General features: G+C 37.5%; 1 protein-coding gene across 2 annotated transcripts in view; it reads left to right on the top strand.

Moving 5' to 3' along the window:
- WDR36 (WD repeat domain 36) overlaps positions 1-7,181 on the top strand; it is a 32,951-nt gene extending 25,770 nt beyond the window's left edge. For both annotated transcript variants that reach the window (XM_085566122.1, XM_021524786.3), the window contains exons 22-23: positions 1,442-1,629; positions 2,973-7,181. In XM_085566122.1, the coding sequence (XP_085422248.1) occupies positions 1,442-1,629; positions 2,973-3,122 (338 nt within the window). In that variant the 3' untranslated portion in view covers positions 3,123-7,181. The remainder of the gene's footprint in view (positions 1-1,441; positions 1,630-2,972) is intronic.
- The last annotated feature ends 13,074 nt before the right edge of the window (positions 7,182-20,255 follow it).

The following is a 20,255-nucleotide window of genomic DNA, read 5'->3' as shown; positions in this document are numbered from 1 at the left end:
ATAAATGATACAAAAATAAGGTGATTTCTTTGAACATTCAGTTTATTTTGAAATTCAATCACTTAAACAACCTGTGGAATGCACCAGCTGTTTTTCACCAGCTGTTTGTCTTGTGATGCTACAGAATCGTTGAAACTCAGACTTTTTGAAATTATTGCTAATATAGCTGACTTGCAAATGTAAATGGATGGTATCTTGTCCACAAAGCAGTTCTGTTGGGAATTCTTCTACTCCTGCTTAAACTCTCTGGAGATGACCAGCTTACTCAAGGGCACTTAAAACGTTTTGTGTGCAGAACTTTATTATCTGTCACAAACAAGGTGTTTTCTTCTGCCTTACTTTTAGTATTTCGATTGACATTGTTCTATTGAAGTGCCTCAGAGCCACTCAGAAGAGGTGAATGTTTGAAAACCTGGTGGAGCTGGCTCAGGAACAAGTGCACTCTGATGTACTTGGGCATGTGGACCTGCCTCAGGCCACCTCTGGTGTAAGGCACGTTGTGTGTGTACCACCTGCACAACGTGTTCCACGCTTCGTTTCTTTAATGTCATAAAAAAATATATTTAATGCATCTGCTTATTACTGTTAAAATAAGTTATATTCAAAAGTAGCTATTGTTTTTTTAAGAATCAAATACTGATTTGTACCACTTGAGGAATATCAACCAATGCCTAATACCATTAGTTACCATGAAGTTGGTCTTCTTAGCAACTTCTTAGCAAAAGAAATATTAATCACATACATTTAAAAGATACTATATAACTACCAGTTGCATTTTGCAACCAAACATATTTTTGCTGCTTCCTTTTTAAAGCAAATAGGTGGAATCCTCATTGGTGATCAGGTGGGATGGTAGAAGTCCTGAGAAGGAACAATTATGAAGAGGAAGGAAGTTCGTAAATTGCATTAATTTCTACTATGAAAAAGATTTTCCCCTAGCACCCTCCAGGCATTCATTTAACAAAATGAATAATTTTGCTAGATGCACCAGAAAATCTCTAGTTTTGCTTAATGTCAGCTAGAGTAAAGATGCCTGGTAAGAGTAGTGCTCTCTGTCTTTCAGAGTATATTCACAGTTAATGGCTCAAAATCTCAACTATGTACATTCTTTTTGCCAAGAGATGTGAAATGACAGTGTTATGTGGTTAATTAGCAATTTTGTTTAACTAGGAAGACAGAAGAGGGGGAAAACTGAAAAAAATACCAAGGTGTTACTTGTATTTTTCAATTACAAATAAAGTGCATCTGTACTTTTAGTATGTGATGGGACAATAAAGAGAGGGAGACATTTTGTTGAAAACAAGAAAGTAAGGAAACAGTAAAAACTTGAAATTCATAATCACTGCTTAAGAATTTTAGAATAAACCTGTCTTGTGGAGGATCTGTTATATTCTGTTTTGCAGATGTTACTGATAATATGTCCCCCAATGTTCTAACACAGATAAAGCTCCACTTGACTTACTGAAAAGCTTGGGACCATCTAATATTGAGGTAGAACTACGGAGTTTGGCCCCTGAAGGTGGGGGCTCAGTGGAGGTGATGCTGAGCTTTCTGAGAATGATTGGGATGATGCTGAACAAGAAGTACAACTTTGAACTCGCTCAGGCGTACCTGGCACTATTTCTAAAGGTAAAAAATTTCTTATAAAATTTATGTTAGTCCTATTTAAAATAGCGATTATACAATAAAAATGTATAAATTGTCTGCTCGAATTATCTGAAGTGCTTTTGGTTGGGAACGGGTTTAGAATGTCTAACTTAATGTATCGGATCATTTGGCAACTCATTTGGTGACAGTCAAGAAAAACTTGCCAAACAGAAGATGTTGTGAAGAGGCACCTGCCAGACAGGTTTTGTGCTCGTATTCCACACTTTGAATTGTTTTTATTTTTTTTTTAACATTCCTAACTTCTTAGTGGTTGTTAATTGTTAAACTAAGGTATGCTATTTCTTCAATAAGCAAAGAATTTAATACACAATGGTTGGGAAATAAATTAGACATTTTGTTGGATTTCTCACAAGACTTTGCATGCCTGACATACATTCCATGTCATTGGGCTGCTTTTCTTGTGTTACCTGTTGAGTATCACAGAGCTAATGAAATTTCCAGGGGGTGTGTAACTTAAAATTACTAAAGCAGGGTAACAGTTACTCTTAGAGAGAAAGTGGTTTTGCAGAAGATTTAAGCCCTTTGGGTGTACAAGTGCTTAAGTTACTCTGATTTATAAATTAATGTGAAAGCAATCAATAACAGTTTACTTGGAAAACATTGTTATAAACATTCAGACACATGTAATACCAGGGCATCCACAGCTTCTCTGGGTAACCTGTTCCAGTGCCTCATATTCACAGTAATGAATTTTGTCTAGTATCCAGACTGAACTTACTATCTTTTGGACTAAAGCTCAATATCAAGGCTTCTAGATTTAAATTGTAGCATGGAAAATAAATATTCCATCCATTAAGTGGCATTAAGTTCAGAAGGTTTCTCTTCTCTCTCTTTTAACAAGGTTGCTGTTTGTCACCTAAGGAGACCTTGTCCATCTCTATCACTATAGTGTGTGCTGGCATCATTCTTTTGGATGTGTGCAACATGGATAATTAAAATAATAATCCTGTCTAACCTTTGCTAGCCTAAAAAGCAATTTGTAATGCAGGTCAGAAAGGGAAGAAAGTTGCCCTCTAGGGGAATGTGTGATGAGAATAGATTCAGCAGCCTTGGCAGAAGATGATCTAGTAAAAACATAGCATATTTAAGGCATTTTTCTGCCTTATCCCATCTAATACATGAAAAATGGCTTGTAAAGATTAGCAAAAGGAGGCAGTAAATAGAGGAAATGAATTGAAGGAAAAGAGTCCTTTCCCTGTTTGAGGCATTTCCTGAAATCAAAGCACTGGAATGGAATGGGGGAAACAGTCTTTTAATTTTTTAATCTGTATTTGTTTCACTAACTGCTTGTTTTTTGTTTTCAGTTACATCTTAAGATTCTCTCATCAGAGCCAAAACTGTTGGAAGAATTATCCAAATTGTCAATGCACCTTGAGGAAACTTGGATTCACTTGCAGGCTCTCTTCAATCAGAGTCTGTGTGTTTTAACATACATGAAAAGTGCTTTGCTGTAAAATACTTCAGGGTTTTGTCTGCATAAGATTTCCCTCAGAGGAATAGTACAGTTTATTACCAAAAATACTGGATTCCAAAAATCATACTGGGTCTTGGAATCATTGAATCATTAAGGTTGGAAAAGACCTTCAAGGCCTTCAAGTCCAGCATTCTGCTGGATACCACCCTGTCCACTAAGCCATATCACTAAGTGCCAGACTGCTCATTTTTTTAAATACTTCCAGGCATGGTGGTTCTTCTGATGCTGTATTTTATTCATCTACATATGGCAGAGTATTTTAGAACATGCATAACTGCTTATTTTTTGTTCACTTCAGTTGGAGAAAAAATTACTACATGCAGCTAAAGTATTTGTTGTCTGTTGTGTTGGTCTGTGCTGTCAGTGGACATTTGGATTCAAGGCTCGCAGCAACCTGGCCTTGTGGAAGGTGCCCTACCCATGGAAGGGGTTGCAAGTAGATGATCTCTAAAGTTCCTTCCAACCCAAGACATTCAGTGATTCTCTGATTCTATGGCTATGTGAAATTAGTTCACAATGAAGAAATAACTCATGAGGAAAAAAAGAAGTGGGAACTTCCATGCAGGAAGCCAAAAACTATATTGTTCTTAATAAAGTCATTGTTGATGCAAAAATAAAACAAAAAGTCTGAATTATTAACACATTGTAAACAATAGTTTAGAGCAAATTAATCTAAAAATTGTCTTCCTCTGCAACTAGAGCACTTTTCCTGTGATGGTTGTAAAAATCAGTGGTCTTCTCACTTTTGTGGACATCTATTTCTGAACGTAAAGATTTCCAGCTGTACTAACAATGATTGAATTTCAAAAAAACCCTAAAAACCAAAGGACTAAACAAACAAGAACAGATTTTTGGGAGGCCCAGTTTTGTATGAAAATTGTTTCTTGTCTTAAGGTAAAGGAGAAAAAAATAACGGAAAAAAACTTTGTTTTGAGGAATTTTTAATTTAATCAGATGGGGATTTTTGCAAATTGGTATTTAGGTTTCAAAGCATTATGATGTTTGGGACCGCATGAGTGAAATTATCTTGAACTTTGCTGTTTGAGAGTTCTTCCTCCCTGCACAAGAATCTCTTGAACAAGGTCTTTGCTGTATTCACATGCTCAAGCTATGTGCACAGACCAACAGGGTAACTAATACAAATATATGCAATTTCAAAGAGTAAACTTGAAAGGTTTTGCATTTCAAAGAAGACTGAAGTATTAGTGTGGGTCAGTTGTAGTGTATAGCTGCTTTTTTTTTAATGCCATCACATTGTAGAACTGTTTTTAGTCATGTGTACTGGAACAAACTATCTGCAAACATAAAATCATACGATAATAGAAGAGGATCTTAAAAATCATCCACTTCCAACCCCTGCCATGGGCAGGAACACCTTTCACTAAACCAGGTAGCTCAGGGCCCCTTTCAGCCTGACTGGACACTTTCAGGAATGGGACATCCACCGATTCTCTTGGCCATTGTTACAGGGAAGAATTTCCTGTTCATGTCCAATTTGAACCTAATGTCCTTGAGTCTAAAGCCATCATGTACACACGAGGTTTCTTACCAAGTTTGCTACTGAGATTTAAGAAAATCCTTTGTACCACAGAATTACTAGTTTCTGGTGATACGGTTCTTGGCACCCCATAAATTGTTCCAAATTTTTGGATTGATCTGAAATTGTCCAGAATACCTTAAATGTCAGTGTAACATATAATGAACCTCTCAGATTGCAGGTGTTCACATAACTCCTTTAGATTTTAGAGAATCATTTTCCAAATAAAGACAAAGTGTTCAAAGGTTAATAAGGCAATATTTGCAGACCTGCCTCTGTGGAAGAAGGAAGAGTGGATAAAGAACTTTTCCTGTTTGATCAGAGGAAGGGTCTCTCAAGCCCACTACTCTGTCTCCAGCTGGAGGAAGGAAGATTTGTTGTACAGTAGCCTGGTTGTGTATAAAGTGATTGTTTCTCAAGCATATCACAGCACCTTTCAGCAGACAGATATTAGATTTTCTGTGGCCCAGCTGTAGCCTGACAGTTGTGTTTAATATTCTGTGACAGACCTTTTGTTCTCTGTGAGTTCATCTAATCTCTTTTAGAACCCATTTATCCTTCACAACATCCTGTAGTAATGGGGCCTACAATTTAATTAACAGGAATAATGTATTTCTGTTTATATACTCCAGACTTGCTATCTTCTGATGTTGTATGCCTCTCCTTGAATGTGAGGACTATCAGTTGTGCTCTAATCTTCATGCTTTACAGACTTTGCCTCACAGCAGTGGCAAAAGGGTTTCTACTCATGAAGGACATACTTTATTTCACTGGGTGCACATATCTGCTTTTTCACTGACATCCAGAAACCCTTTCTGGGAACAGATGTTTAAATCTATTTGTACAAGATTTGTCTACATAACCTGTAAGGATTGTAGAGTAGGGTTTTTTCCCCCCCTTCCATTTTCATGGTCTGCTTGATGTAGTCATGAGAAAAAACTTTGCCAAACACGCTGTATTCTTCTTAAACATCAGGGTAATTTTTGTGACCAATGTATGTATAACACAGTTGATGTGGTGTTTGCAGTCCTGTATGACCTCATTAAATGTGTTTAATGCAGTTTCTTATATCATGTACATATATGTTTGAAGTTCACATGGAACAGTTCAATAACTTCTTTCAGAATATAGTATTTAAATGTAAGTGATAGCTCATTTTCTTTCTTGTCTTTTTCTCAATATGTCTACTCATCACTCCTATTTCAGGGGTGTTTTGCTATTATTAGAGCTGTAGAGTTTTCCAACAATAGTTCTGATTGCTTCATGTTCTTGGTCTTTTATTTTTACCCCATATCAAAATGATGAGCAACTTGCTGTTAATAAAAACTTCTTCAGGAATAAAAAGCAATTTGCTCCTGTTAGTAGATGAAAGTAGATATTTCACCTGCTACATTCTGTATTATTCGTTTACCTGAGACATCAAAGGACAGTATTTTGTGATAGTCAAAAATTGTTGATTACAAGTGGTAACACGTGAAAATTGAATTTTATAATTTTGGCTTTATTGCCCATAAGAACTTGCATTAGCATGGTGCTTTTGTAATAGCATATGCAATAGGATGTAGAAGAAATGCTAGATGGATGAAGGGATATTCAAGTTAACTGAGTTTTCTGCCAAGCAGGGCAGCTACTGGGGATTTTACCATTACACAATGCCAAACCCATCTTAAGCTAGCTCTTGTAGCAGCTTGCTGTTAGAATTCTGTGTTATTCGTGTGTCACAGCACTCCTTCCAGCTTCCTCTCAAGCCTGTGCCCACCTTCTGTTCCTGTGTTTCTTTTTCACCATGGTTTTCTCAGCTCCTTTGGTTCCTGAGTGCAGCTGCTGCTCTTAGCAGCTCCTGCACATGGCTGTACTGTCAAGTTAGGTTCTCTGTACTTCCACTATTTGCTTCTGACTTATTTTTTCCAGGCAGATTTGGTTCTGCTGGTTGTTTTGAGCCTGGTAGTTGGACCTTGCTACCTGAATTTACTACTGAGTGGATTCAGATGCTGCACAGTGAACTTTGCTCTTCTCTGAGCTGTAAGAAGCCTTCAATCTTACAGAGGTATTAGGCTTGCAAACATGAAGAGAGAGTAGGAGGCTACCAATGTTTACATTGGCTACATTGTTCAGTAGCCAACCTATACATCTGACTTCAAGCACTCCAACATTTTGTACGTTTTAAATGTAACTCTTCAAGAAAAATGTAAGAAAGATCTGTGCAAGTTATACTGCAAGTGTTGTAGTCCTAGAGTAAGGACACTGGAAGATACTAATTTGCATTCTGTGAATTAGAAAAGGCAGAGTGTTTGCTGGCATATTTGAACTCTTTTAATGAGCTGTGTTGAAGGAGTTTAGCATTGTTCAAGGATCACTATTACATAAGTAGTTATTGTGTTGTCTGTTGGTGTCAGCTGATGTATCATACATTTATCTTCTCAGCATATCCTGATCTGTATCTTAAGAACTATTTGTTTTATGAAAAATTATCTTTTAATAAAAGTAGTTTACCTTTTTAGAGATGAGGAATCCAATCAGTGTCTTATTTGATGCCAGTGCAAGACTGGCATCCTTTAGTTTTTGATGTGTTTGCAATATGTGTTAGAGGGCAAGAGAGCAAAATGCTGTCATTAAATGTCCTTAGCCCCTGTGATTTTCTTTTTGTGAAGCAGTGCTGAATTGAGAAAAGCAAAGTGAAAGATAAAATAACTAAGATTTTTCTACCCTGGTGGTTATATCTTCTACTGTATGATTCTGTGTTCCCCGTGAAGATTAAATGAGCTCTCTGTTGCACATCACAGAGCTTTGCTGTTTGGTAGCAGTCTCTGAAAAATTACTTTCCTCCACTGATGTGTGCACTGCTGGTTTGTGAAACAGCTTATGTGACTGTGTGGAATTACATATTACTTCCCAGTGTGTTAAAGATGTGCTGGCTCTATGACCGTTAGATTATGAATGTTTTAAGGGTCCTCACCATGAAGGATCACACATCACTTTGGTGTTTTGCAGTTACCTGAAAACATCCATAGAATAAGTTAGAATAAGTTATCCTGTAGCCAAGCTGATAGTTGCCTTACAGCTGCACAGCTGAAGATCTATCACTTACTGTCTCTTAAGTTGCCCAATATTGGTCTCAGAATGAGACATGAATTTAGCAACTCATCTCATCCATTAGCACTCCAAACACTTTTTGAGGGTTGTTCAGATTCAAATGCCTCAAAAAGATTTTGTAAGTATAGCTCACTGAAAAACGTAGCCCTGGCATTCTTTTCTTACAACCTGTGATGTTCCTGCTGCTCTGGAAATGTTCCATCTGTTTAGCATGGCTGGAACTGAAAAGTCACCAGCCTGTTGTAATGCAACATGTCCCTTCCTGTCCTGTGGAGCAAAGGTTAAAGCCCAGGTAAATATGTTTTCAGAGTGTGTCAGATTGCATATTTTGTTGAACATCAGGTTTGATCACACAGGGTTGTGCAGCTAGTTGTTGTTCACATTTATGATTAACCTTTGTGTTTGCCCATTGCTATGGGTTGATGAAAGGGTGAGGGATGACTGCCCAGTTCTCTTTGAATAATTGCATTTTAACAGAATTAAGACAAATGTAAGTTATTTCAGCAGTGCTTACATCAGTACTTAATTGAGATGGTTTATTCATGGTGCTAGAGTAAACAGCACCATCTGTACAGAAATCCCTGCAGCTCCCATTGTGTTGGTGGGTGAGGATGACAACCCACTGATGCATATGGAAAGGGCAGAAATACTTGATACTTTTTTTTCTTCTTCAGTCTCCACAGGCAAAGCATGCTTCCATTTTCAGTGTGTGCCAGCCTCCTCTCTGAGGGAGTTGCCAGCAATGGGGGAGAAATGGGTTTGAAACTTCAGAATGCAGAGTTCTGAAGTCACCTCATAACCAAGGGACTGCATGGGACTTGTGCACACACGCTGTCTAGTGTGGCAGCATTGCCTACCACTGTCTGTCACAGGCCATTTTTAACAGGTGAAGTGGAGGATGGGGGAGCTGTTGGTTCATCAAACTTCCCTCATTCTCCAAAAGAATCATGGAGAAGTGCTGCATGTGCATTTGGAATCCATCTTCAGTCCACAAAAGGAAAGATTAAGAGAGTCACAAGGGTGATTCAGGCTTGCCCAAGATGTTCACCTTCTAGCATGAAATGGCTGGTTGGGTGCACAAAGGAAGAGCCATGAATTTAATCATCAAATTTAGTGCAATAACAGCAGTCTGTGATTACATTATCATAGTCTATTAAGAAACACTGTAAATTGCTACTCTGAAAGTCACAGGCATGCTTTCAGTTAATATTTTGCAAATTATGGTGCTTGTTCATGGCAGTCTATGTACCGTGTACCTTTTATACTGTGAGCTGACTTAAGTATCATATTGGTTCTACAGCACCGAGGTGTGAATTACTTTTGCAGTTATCTGTTATAATCAGCATTACAGAAATTAATTTAGTCACGTTCTAATTATGCCTAATGCATGATTATTTTGTTTAATATCCCATAGCAAAGAAGCTCAATAAATTAGATGCAGAATGTTGAATAATGCTAATGGTATTCAAGAGATTTGCACTGAGGCGTAGAAGATTGAGACTGCCAAGTGAGTTGAAAGTATTTCAAGTGAATGGCTGATAAAACATTTTTCTTAAGTTGGTGTGTGCTACAACACACTTGGCTGTTTTATAAATTCTTACCTTTTATCCACAGAGGTTTCAGTTTTGTGTGTCACCACTGTGTCATGTCTCCTGCTGCAGTTATAGATCTTTCTTGTTTTTACAATAGCTTCTTCAGCCTGACTATTTCATAACCATTTGGTAACACAATTTGTGTTTGAGCAAAGACTCTTCCTGGAGTACAAGGCGCTTACTCTGGGAATGGTGAGAGGTCCAAGAAACACTGTTAAAAGAGACTGCAAAACCGCATAGCCAGCTGAGAAAGTGACACAAAGTGCAGTTTGCTTAGTGTGAAGGTGATACTTAGAAATGTATTTCTGGAACAAGGCTCTGCTGCTTAAGCTTGGAGACAGCAAATTGTACAAGAAGCAGACTGTGATGTATCCTCAGGAACTGAGTGCTTACTGCAATTAAATCTCATTTCTCAGTCAGGAAAATGCATTAAGTGATTTAAAGAACCTGTGCAATCAGAAGTAGAAAAGGTTGTCTGTCCTAAGAGAAAGGGCCCCTGTACAGTGGTACTTGACCCAGGAGAGAATGTCCTCTCTAGAGATGCTGTCCCCTTTGCAGCACACCTCTCAAAAATTAATGAAAAATAGCCCAAATATCACAGGAGTTACAACAACAACAGCAAAAAAACTGATTGGAGGAGAAAACCACAGAGCATCATTTTACACAAGAGAACTTGCAGGTAATGAAGTAATACCAGTGTTCCTGGAGGGAAGCAAGGATCTGTTTGCTGAAAGCCTGTAATGAGTAAAGACAAACAGTCACATTTCTCTTCTTTCCTGCTTAGCTGTGGGAACACTGAGGCTGTGCTGTAGAAGCTCTCTACAGTACATAGACTGTAAGACCTTACCTTTATGCCTCCTTCTGCTTAGACAGGGTCGCAGGGTCCAAAAGTGCCCCAGCTGGGTATAATAATATCCTCAATATTAAACATTGAGGATATCACATGCAAGTTGCAATCCTGGCCTTTGCAGGACTAAACAGAATGAATTTCCTCATAAGCAGAAGGCCCAGACCTGGAATTCTGCCTTTCTGAAAACTGATTTGCTTTCTATATAATTTGGGATTCCAGTCTGCCTACTGTGATTGACAGTGTTGAGACCTTAAAGGGCAAGAGAAAGACATGTAGTGGAAAATACAAAGATATTGCCAAAGTAATAACTTGATAAAACTATGTGAAAAATGTACAGATATTTTCCCAAAATAATCCAATTAGTGAGATATACTGAATGTTTCTAGGGGCTGTCAAGACCTGAACAGATTTGTCTTTCTAAACAGAAGGTAAAGGTACAAATTATTTTTTAGTGAAAATAACTTTCTGTGAACTTGGGCAATTTTTAAACCTAATTTATAATTATTTAATAACTACTTTGTAAAGAAAGAAAGTACTGAAATTGTCAAAATTAAGGAAAAAAAATCAGTGAAATATTAGGAGAGAAATAATGACATAAATTTAATCCTAAATTATAATGACACTGAAAACATTATATGCTAATGAAAGTTTACCATGTTAGATTCTCTTCTTCATGCATATGAGAATGTTTTTTAAACATGAGCCTGGTACCTGGTGTTTAAAGAATAACTCTTGATTATATCATACATATGTAAATGGACTGTTTTGACATAACTGAGGAGGTGCCGTTCTTCATTGAATGCCTTTTCCTTTCATGCTCTAAGGAAAGGCTTTGAAAATATGGTACATGTTTTTCAAGCAGAACCATAGCACAGCTTAGATACTCATTCCTCAGCTTATTTATCATTTGATATGATGGAGAGGAAATCCTGGAGCCACAGATCATTGCAGATGTTACCATTAATCTCAATATAACGCGCCCTTATGACCCCAACTCTCCTTAAATCTCTGGACTAGGAAAGACAGACAGAGCTCTGGGATTAGCAGGAGGTTGCCCTGTGAGTTGTTACTTAACTTCAACATGGACCATCAACCTTGATAGGCCTGGACAGCCTAACAGAGACATAATGTACTGACTGAGGCATCAGATGCAGATGTTCCAATAATAAGATTAATTTAAACCCATTTTAATTGATCTATCAAGTTATGTGGGCTTGTGCCCAGGAGTGGAGTGTCAGTGTTAAGCTGAAAGCTGAGGCTGGAGAAGGAATCAAACCCAAATCATGATGGTAGAATATTCTTACCATCTCAATGTGTTCCATCAGTAAAATAATGGTTACAGCAGCCTCTCTGTAGTTCAGCTTTATGTCCTGCTCCAGATTGGTTTGTTACTTTGATTTAAATATTTTTTAAAATACTGGTTACAGTTCTAAAAGAGATGCTGTGGTCTAGGTAACTATAAACTGGTTTAGCTGTCTGCTTTTAATAACTGTCAGTTCTAAGTGAACTGTCAATTAAAATGACAGATTAGAGATATCTACAGTGAATCTCTAGTCAGTGACAAGAAACAGGCTTCTATGCTACAAGACAGCCTGCTGTAATAACAGGAAAACTATTTTTTATAATAGGCCATAAATTAATTTTCTACTATCTTTCCACAATAAAATAGTATGTTGTTTTGGAAAGAAACTGGGGTAAAAGCCTTCAACAAGACTTTTGTAAAACTTACAAAGACAAGATTGCTAAATAAGTTCGTGAATTTTACTTAATCATGATTGAGAACTGCATTCAGAAAAACTAAGTAACTGTTTTTATGTGCATTGGAGAACATTAAATGATATAATTCACTGTCTTTATTTAGAAAAGGGCAACTGGCAGTTTCAAATTATGTTCTAGCCTCTGTTGTTCTGTTGTAATTAGTGTACATTGCCACAGACTTTACCTCCCACAAATACTAACCTCACTAGGTATTGGAAACACATATTTGGAAAAGCAACAGACAAATGAAAACCATTTAAAATTATTTTAAGTCAAATAAAAGTTTCATGATTAAGAGAATTATGTAATTTTCCTCCTTTTCCAATGAGTCAAAAATGCTTACAAGATTTCCTCTTAACTATGACTATTATCCCCCCAAAACCAGAAAAGCAGTTTACTAGCATTAATTGATTAAGTTTCCAACTATGTTTGTCAGTCCTCTCTCAGTTTATGTGAAATTGTTATTGCAGTATTCACCCCACTGTTTCCATATATCACCTACAGAAATTTGAAGAGCTGAATCAAACACTGTGGATGCACCTGGTCAATTCAGTATTTTCTTGTCGGAGTTCCACAGCTCTAAATAAGACTCTTTCTTAGCATTGTTTTGTTATGCTTTTCTCCTTTGACTAAAAGGGAGAGTGCCTTACTAAAATGACAGGATTGTTACTCAGATTGTACTAAGGTAAAGGAAAAATCTTACTTGTTCCACTGATCTTTTTAATTTCCACTCTAGGATTCAAACTGTAACAATTATCTTTTGTTACAGACTGCTTCTATTTCTATTAAGAGACTGACTTGAAAGGCAGGTGCTTCTTTTTCCATTGTTATTTTGTTAGCATCCACTTTCTGAGGAGCTAATTATCAGTCTAAGCAGCACCCACTCATTTTATGATGTTGGTAATAATTTCCACTTCCTCAATGGGAAGTTCAAAGACTAAAAGTGCTTGACTTGGATAAATGTAATTTGACAGAAAACCATGAATAGTCAAGCATTGTTAGAACTGTGTGACTTGTAGAAAAATGGACCATCTAGCATAGTGCCATACAGAAATATCTGTATATTGTCATTTAGGAGTGTTACTCAGAGATTCATTTCCCAGCTGTGGTTTCCAGGCCTAAAACGCTTGGTGCTAGCTTATTATCTCTTGCTTTTCTCATCACACGGTCTTGATACACCTGTTGTTGCTAAATGTCCTTTAAGTCAGCAGAATGACCAGAAATAGCACAGAGGATTTCTTGTCCTACCACTCAGTATTAGTCCTGTCTTGAGAAAACTGGACTGTAAGAAGAAGAGTAATGAAAGTCATGATTTCTGCATTCATGGTAAGCTGGATGAGGGATAAAACTATCTTCTAGTTTCCATAGTATGACCAACTGTATTTTTGCAGAGATTGCTGCTCAAGGATTTTACCTAGGAATTTCTAATGGCTCAACCTATCTTCTCCATCTCCAACAAAATCCTTCAGTGCATTACCTCCAAACGGCATTTCTAGATTTATAGGGAAAATAGAGTGATTTATTACTATTACACAGAGTAAGTTATCCATACAATCAAATGCTTAAACATTACTCTAACTCAACCAACAACAATTTCTTCCTAGCGAAATAAAAGAGCACTTAATGGTTGAGTCTGGCTCCTAATAAGACTGGATCATGAAATAGTGTTTATATTCATAAATTAAGAGATAGCAATCACTGAGTTTTATTCTTTCTAGAAATCTAGTAAGAAATTGTTCTATGAACTCAAAATACATCACTCACGTGTTGTCATGTGAGTACTGATAAATCTAGTTATAATCTTATGGAAAACTATCTTGCTCCTTTCTCCCTACAAAGATGAGTACCTCTGATAGTCAAAGTGACAGTAAAGAATGTGTTGTTGACCCTTGGCCATGTCTTCTACACTTGACCACTTCCAGAGATGGTGACTCTACTGACTCCCTGGGCAACTTATTTCAACACCTGACCACTTTGCCAATGGAATTTTTTTTCTGATATCAAGTCTGAGCCTCCCCATGCCCAACTTATGGTCATTTCCTTCAAGAAAATCTCCTACTTTGTGCGTACTGCTGAAGACTGGTAGGTTTGGCATACAGTAAGGCATTTGCACTATTTATTAGTTAATTACTGAATTGTTTGTGTATATATCTTGTGGCCCAAAAGTTTGGAAGTCCGTGTGGTGACTCGCTATGGACTAAGAGTTGTGAAGGGACTGAGGTTTGCCATCCAGAACATGTATGATTGAAGTTAAATGCAAGTAAACCCAGAAACTCAGGTGAAATGTTAGACCTTTCTAATACTGCTTTACTATGGATCCTTACAGTACTGGATCCAGAGATAATGAATGTCCTGAAAACCAAGTACACCAAAAAGCCACGCAGTTGACAATGGACTACTGCCTTGCCTTTTGTTGCTCTGTCCTGTACATCTGCAACCCTTCACCATATGAAAATCAGGTGTATCATTCATGGGCTCTAAAGCAAACCAGGATCCCACAGCACAGGAAGGTAAGTTACTCTCTTACAACCCTAAAAAAATACCTGAAAGAAGGCTGTGGGATTTGATCTCTCCTACCAGAAGTCTCCGCATAGCAGGAGATTTTCTTGAAGGAAGTTTTTCTGTGTTGTCATGAACTGAAAGGTTATTTAGAAAAATAACCTATAAGGAAAATCTCTTCAGTAATATTATATTTCAATCTGACCTGCTGTTTTAAGTTTTGCTTTTTGCTGAGGTAAAAAATGTGAAATTTCTTTGTAATGACAAATACAACTCTGTTAGATCTGACTGAAGTGGCCAAAAAAGACGAAAGCGAAACACAGAAAGAACATCTACTTTCTCTTAACACTTTCTCAGGTTTTACTCAGTTGAGGTTAATGGGCTATTGGAGGCAAAGGTGGTTTCTAGGTGTTTTCAGATTCGAAAAATTGATTTTTCTTTCCAATGAATGAATCTACCTGACTTCTTTTGAATCCATCTACATTTTTGGCATCTGCAGTATCCCTCAAAAAGTAGTCTCAGAGCTTAGAGCTGCTTCCTCTTGCTTATTTGAGTCAGGCTTTCTATTAAATCTACTTTGTTTCCCTTAGTTTTGTCACTGAAAAATAGCACCACACAAGTAATCCTTATCCAACCTGGGTTCCCTCCTCCCTTGCCCCCTCCTTTTGATTTTCTAGTTGTTCAGTATGGATAAAATTAAAACAAAAGCAGTTGAAAATATGACTCGTACAGGGAAGGAAAAATTTCTACCTATTCAGAGTAGATTTGGGTATGTATAAAGAGTGTAGGCACTCTTTCTCGTAAAATTAAAAATATTTACAATTACTTTATGTTTTAAATGCTTTCATGAAGAACCATGAAGACTGATTATTTCTTGAGTTGTAGGCAGCAATAATAGGAATAACTGCAAACATCAGAGGGTAAGTTGCTGGGTGCATCATCCTCTTAGTTAGCAAGCTAACTATTAGCAGGGAGCTAACTATTAGCAGGGAGGCAAAACCCTTGGAACCCTATCCTGGTTTTTAAGAATGTCTTAAAAAAAACCAAAGCAAAACAAAACAAACCCATAAACAAAACAAACAAATGTTAAAAATTCACAAAGTAGCAAAGTGAAGGTAAGTAACTTAAATTGTGGTTTTCAGATACTTCATAAACTAACGATTACCATTTCTGGATTAAAAAACAAAAGCTTATTCAGAGTGTATGAGCCTTTTGACAATAATATGTCCTTGCTAGTCAAGCTCCAAAATCTTAATTCTATTTCATTTCAGGGAAACCATTTCAAAACAACATTGTTTTCCTTTGAAAATTTTATGTTTTAACAGAGCTTTGCATGAGATCTGGGCACAGGAGGACAAGTCGTCAAGTTATGCTGACCCTCTGAAATGCAGAGACTGTGCTTTTGCAGGTTCTTTTCAGTATATGGAGCCATTAGCAGCAAATGAACAACCTCATTTGTGGTGTCAGGACCAAATCACTCTTTCTCTCCTTCATGGTATGGGATGAGCTGGCAACTGATGAAGTGTGTTTGGCTTTGGATTGCCATTGTGGAGCATCTCTGTTGTTTAACACTTAAACAGGCAGAAAAATTGCAGAGAATATGAGTAGTTTATTGTGTTCTCTGTTTTGCACATGCATTTAAATGTTTATATCATTTAATGGGTTCTCTTACATTGTTTGCAGACTGTCACTTCTCTGAGGTTCTGTACAAACTTCAAAAAGCATATTCAGTGTTAATGTTCAAGTGTTAATGTTCAAATACTGTAAAGCGAATGCAGGGGACTGATAAATTATATGTGACATTTATTATGCTACATTCTGTGCTGACCCAGAGCTAATGGAAATTACATAGTATTGTTTGGCTGTATTTGCTCCCATTAAGAGCACTTGTTCTCAGTGGCTTTTTGGGCTGCTCATCTTATCTATTTATCTGTTTAGTGGCTTCAGCTCCCTGAAGTCTTTCTAACTCTCATGATCAGTTCCACTTCTGTAAGGACAAATGAAAGAGGGGGATCATAATCAGAGGAAAGATGTGTGCTTTGTCTTGCATGTCTTCACAAATAATTGCGTGGGTAAAGGTATGGGTGTTTAACAACTTACAATTGGGTCTTAATGTCTCTGCTGACTTTGGGCAGCAGGTTTGTTGCAGAGCTCAGTTTGGCTCCTGAGGTAGACAAGTGGGTCTGCACAAGCCTGAACTTTAGAACTCTGGGGTAGAACAGGAGGTTCAAGGGAGGATATGGGGTAGGTGGCTTGGGAAGGCTGTACCTCAGGCAAAGGAAAAACAGAGAAGGACAACATGACGCTGGAGTTTAGGATAAAAGGATAAAAGGAGGCTGTGCCCTCCAAAACCCTGAGAGAGAAAACCCCACACACATGTGCCCCAGTTGACTTTTCTCCCTTTATTCAAATAAAGGTGAAGGGACTCATCTGTCACTTTTCTGACATAAACCCTAGCGTTTGTGGATTTTCCTGACAAAACGAAGGAACAAAGTTGAAAAAAAAAAGGTAAAACCTTGTAGTTAAGACAGGGGTTGCAAAAAAGCAGAATTTTCTTTTGTTCCATGCAAAATTAGAGCAGAACAGAAAACTAGAATAGTTCTTTTCTCAAATCTGTCACCATCTCTCAGTGCCTTAAATAAAACTGTAACGTATTCCTGAGTTCCTTCATCAATGCACCAGTGCTTAGTGTGTCACTGTTACGAGAAATTCAAGGGATTTTTTTTTTTTAATGAGCAAAACAAAGTGTCAGACTAGAAGAAAATATCTTTCTCAATATGCAATAATACTTAGACACATAAATGCTGTGGCCGCCTATGTGCCAGAGCATCATAATGTGCTTATACATGTCTTGTTAGAACAGTTACATTTAGCTCTTGCAAAACCTTTCCAGCAGTTGTTGTACTTTCATATCTGTCAGATTGATTGAGTAGTTTGGCTGACTTCCAAGGCTCATTCTTCTTCCAGTAACCTAGATTCTTTAAGATCAAGTGTGTCAGAGACAAAAATATTCCCTAGCAATGCCTGTTACAGGAAACTGGTGGAAACATCACTGGACATGACTCAAACCAGACAAGAATATGGTTTGTTGCAAATCTATATTGGCAGCTCTTGATCATAAGTGTCAAGTTTAGTCATATTAAGCCTGAACAATTTTTGTGTTTGTCCTTCTGAATTATGGACAGGGAAATAATCTTCTGATGGCAGGTGGTTAAGATGCCATCTATGCCGTGTGGGAGGAACATAAAAGAATGTTGAAATTCTACAAAAATTCTTCAACAAGGGAGTGTTGGTGGTCAGCCCCTTTATTGAATGGGGCACTTTTCATCTTTGTGGTGAGTGAGGTGTGTGAGGAGAGTGGTCATGGACTCTGAATGGACTCAAAGGCAGAAACAAGTATTTTTGATGTTCGGTGACTACTTGAAAAACCAAGTTCTTGAATATGTGCTCACAGCACTCTGTCCCTGTGCAGTGTCCTTACCTTTTGTACCTTCAGCCCAGAAGAGCCTCAGGGGAAAAATTCTTATATGTTGATGGAGTCTGTTTAGGAGCAATTACTTAGTCTTGAAAATGTCCAGACATTCTTCCTCTGTGGTAAGCATCATCATCTTTTAATGATGATATTTTTATTACACTTTCTGCTATGTGGAGGAATTGGATTTCCTTGTAAAAGCTAATGACTTCACCATTGCTGAGGTACTGTCTGAGAAAGGAAAGGGGAATCTGATGTCTTTAGTGGACCTGGACAACAGGCTTCATCTGTGACTCTGAATGCATCCATTACAATAGGAGATAGCAGAGGGAGGAGAGATGAGCACATTTCAGCAAGTGAAGCCTCTTCAGGTTTATAAAACAAATGCTGAATTTTTTCTTAATTTTTGCAATTAAGATACTAGCTTTTCCTTTTTTTTTAGCATAGATGTTCTATATGTTGTCTGCATTATGTTAGCTGATCCTTGTTATATGTTCACAGATTAAAAAATCTGTCCAGTATATTTTTTAAACTCTAAGATTTTACCTAGGATCTTCAAATGAAGAGACTTCACCAGCTGCAAGGCAGCAAAGATATGTAGCCATGTCTTTGCAGCCACCCTGTCTTCTGCCTTTATGTTTTTTAGGCTAGGAGACATTCAGAAACTCTGCTATCTCATGATCTTAAATATTTTTTTTTGTAATTTCGCATGGTAAATTATTTGATGCCTGCTGGGAATAAAATTCCATGCTAGCTAATGCTGTTACAGAAGGAGCATGTGCTGTATTGGTAATAGCAATGATGTGAGCACTAACTGTGAACACAACAGCTTTTCAGGAAGTTAAGAAGGCTTGATATGAAAAATGTAAATTCACAGAAGATTTACATATTTTAATGATAAAACATATGTGATAATTTAATCAGGAGATTCTGGGTGGAGGAATGGGGGACAGAGGAAGCACATGTTGATAGCATCTCGCTGGTGATACTCTCCTCATGCTGCCAGAAGGCAACAAATAGTTTTGACCTACCATTTAGTGAGAAAATGAGATGCCACTAGAGGATAATTTTGTAACTCACATATATTCCTGAGTATCCTTCTGCTTTCATCTGCTAGTTTGCATCTTGCTTATAAAATTATTGGATATAATGCAAGAACTTTGAGACCAAGTGGAGGATACTGGCACAAGGAACATGCTCTCAGCAACTGGAAGTTTTCTGGAGTCACTGATGCCCAGAAGTTTAAATTTGGTCTGCCATAGCATCTGTTTGGCTCCACAAATGAGATGCCTGGTTAATTTTTCCCTCCTATTCTACAGGTCATCAGAGCAGTATCAGCACCTGTGTCCATATACAACCTCTCCATCCTCCACCAAAGAAGTTCTCCTTTCCTCTGCCAGTGTTAGTTGTTTTCTGTCACTTGCAATAATCTGGTTTTTATGCCTCTTCTGCCAATTTCCAAATTGTACCTATTTATTCTGCAGAGCGGTATCCTCCTAAATTAAAATGTAGCCTGCATGTTCTGGATACACTAAATTAGGCATTGTTGCACAGGGATCCTTATTTTCAATAGTAAGTATAGATGATTCAGCCTTAGATACAGATTTTTTTTTTTTGCCACCTTGTTATTGTTTTCATGGAAAAATCAAACCTCCCTGTACTTCCAAGTATGTGAACTATGCTGATAGTTCATAGATACATTTTAATACAATGCTATGAAATAATTAATTCTTGTCATGGGGAATATCTCTCTAGCAAATACACCATGAAGTTCAGACCCAGTCCCTTGAGTCTTTCTTCTTTGAAATTTTTATGAGCTCTTGCAGCTGCAATCCCATTTAAGGGTTGACAGTGCTTTCAGTTTAAAAATCACAATTTTTAAAGACTTCGGTATGCAAAGATGATGGTGGCAGAAAATTTTAGTACCTGCAGATGACTTAGGTAGAGGGCCTTCTTCTTTTCTTGGCTCTGGGGCTTTTTGAAAAAATATAATCTCATTCCTTGCTCTTTCAGCTTAAGAAAACATGATCGAGACTACTGGTTGGGGATGATGCTTTCTGTGGCCTATGAAAAAAATTTGCAATTTGTGTAGCTATGATTTAAAAAAATCTGCATTTTTTGGAACTTGGCAGGGAAATTTTGATTGTCCAATGGCATGGAACTAACACTATTTGTCTGAAATTTAAATATTCTTGCTAATGGGGGCCATAGCCTGAGCTTGTATTCACCAATCCACTTAGACTTTTACTTGGTTCATCAAGATGTACATGTGGGCTTAATTTCCAGTAAGATCTATGACATGAATTGAATCC

This window comes from Lonchura striata, chromosome Z, assembly GCF_050655825.1.
Source record: "Lonchura striata isolate lonStrDom1 chromosome Z, ASM5065582v1, whole genome shotgun sequence".
Classification (NCBI taxonomy): Eukaryota; Metazoa; Chordata; class Aves; order Passeriformes; family Estrildidae; genus Lonchura; species Lonchura striata.
This window is presented reverse-complemented; position numbering and strand designations above follow the sequence as displayed.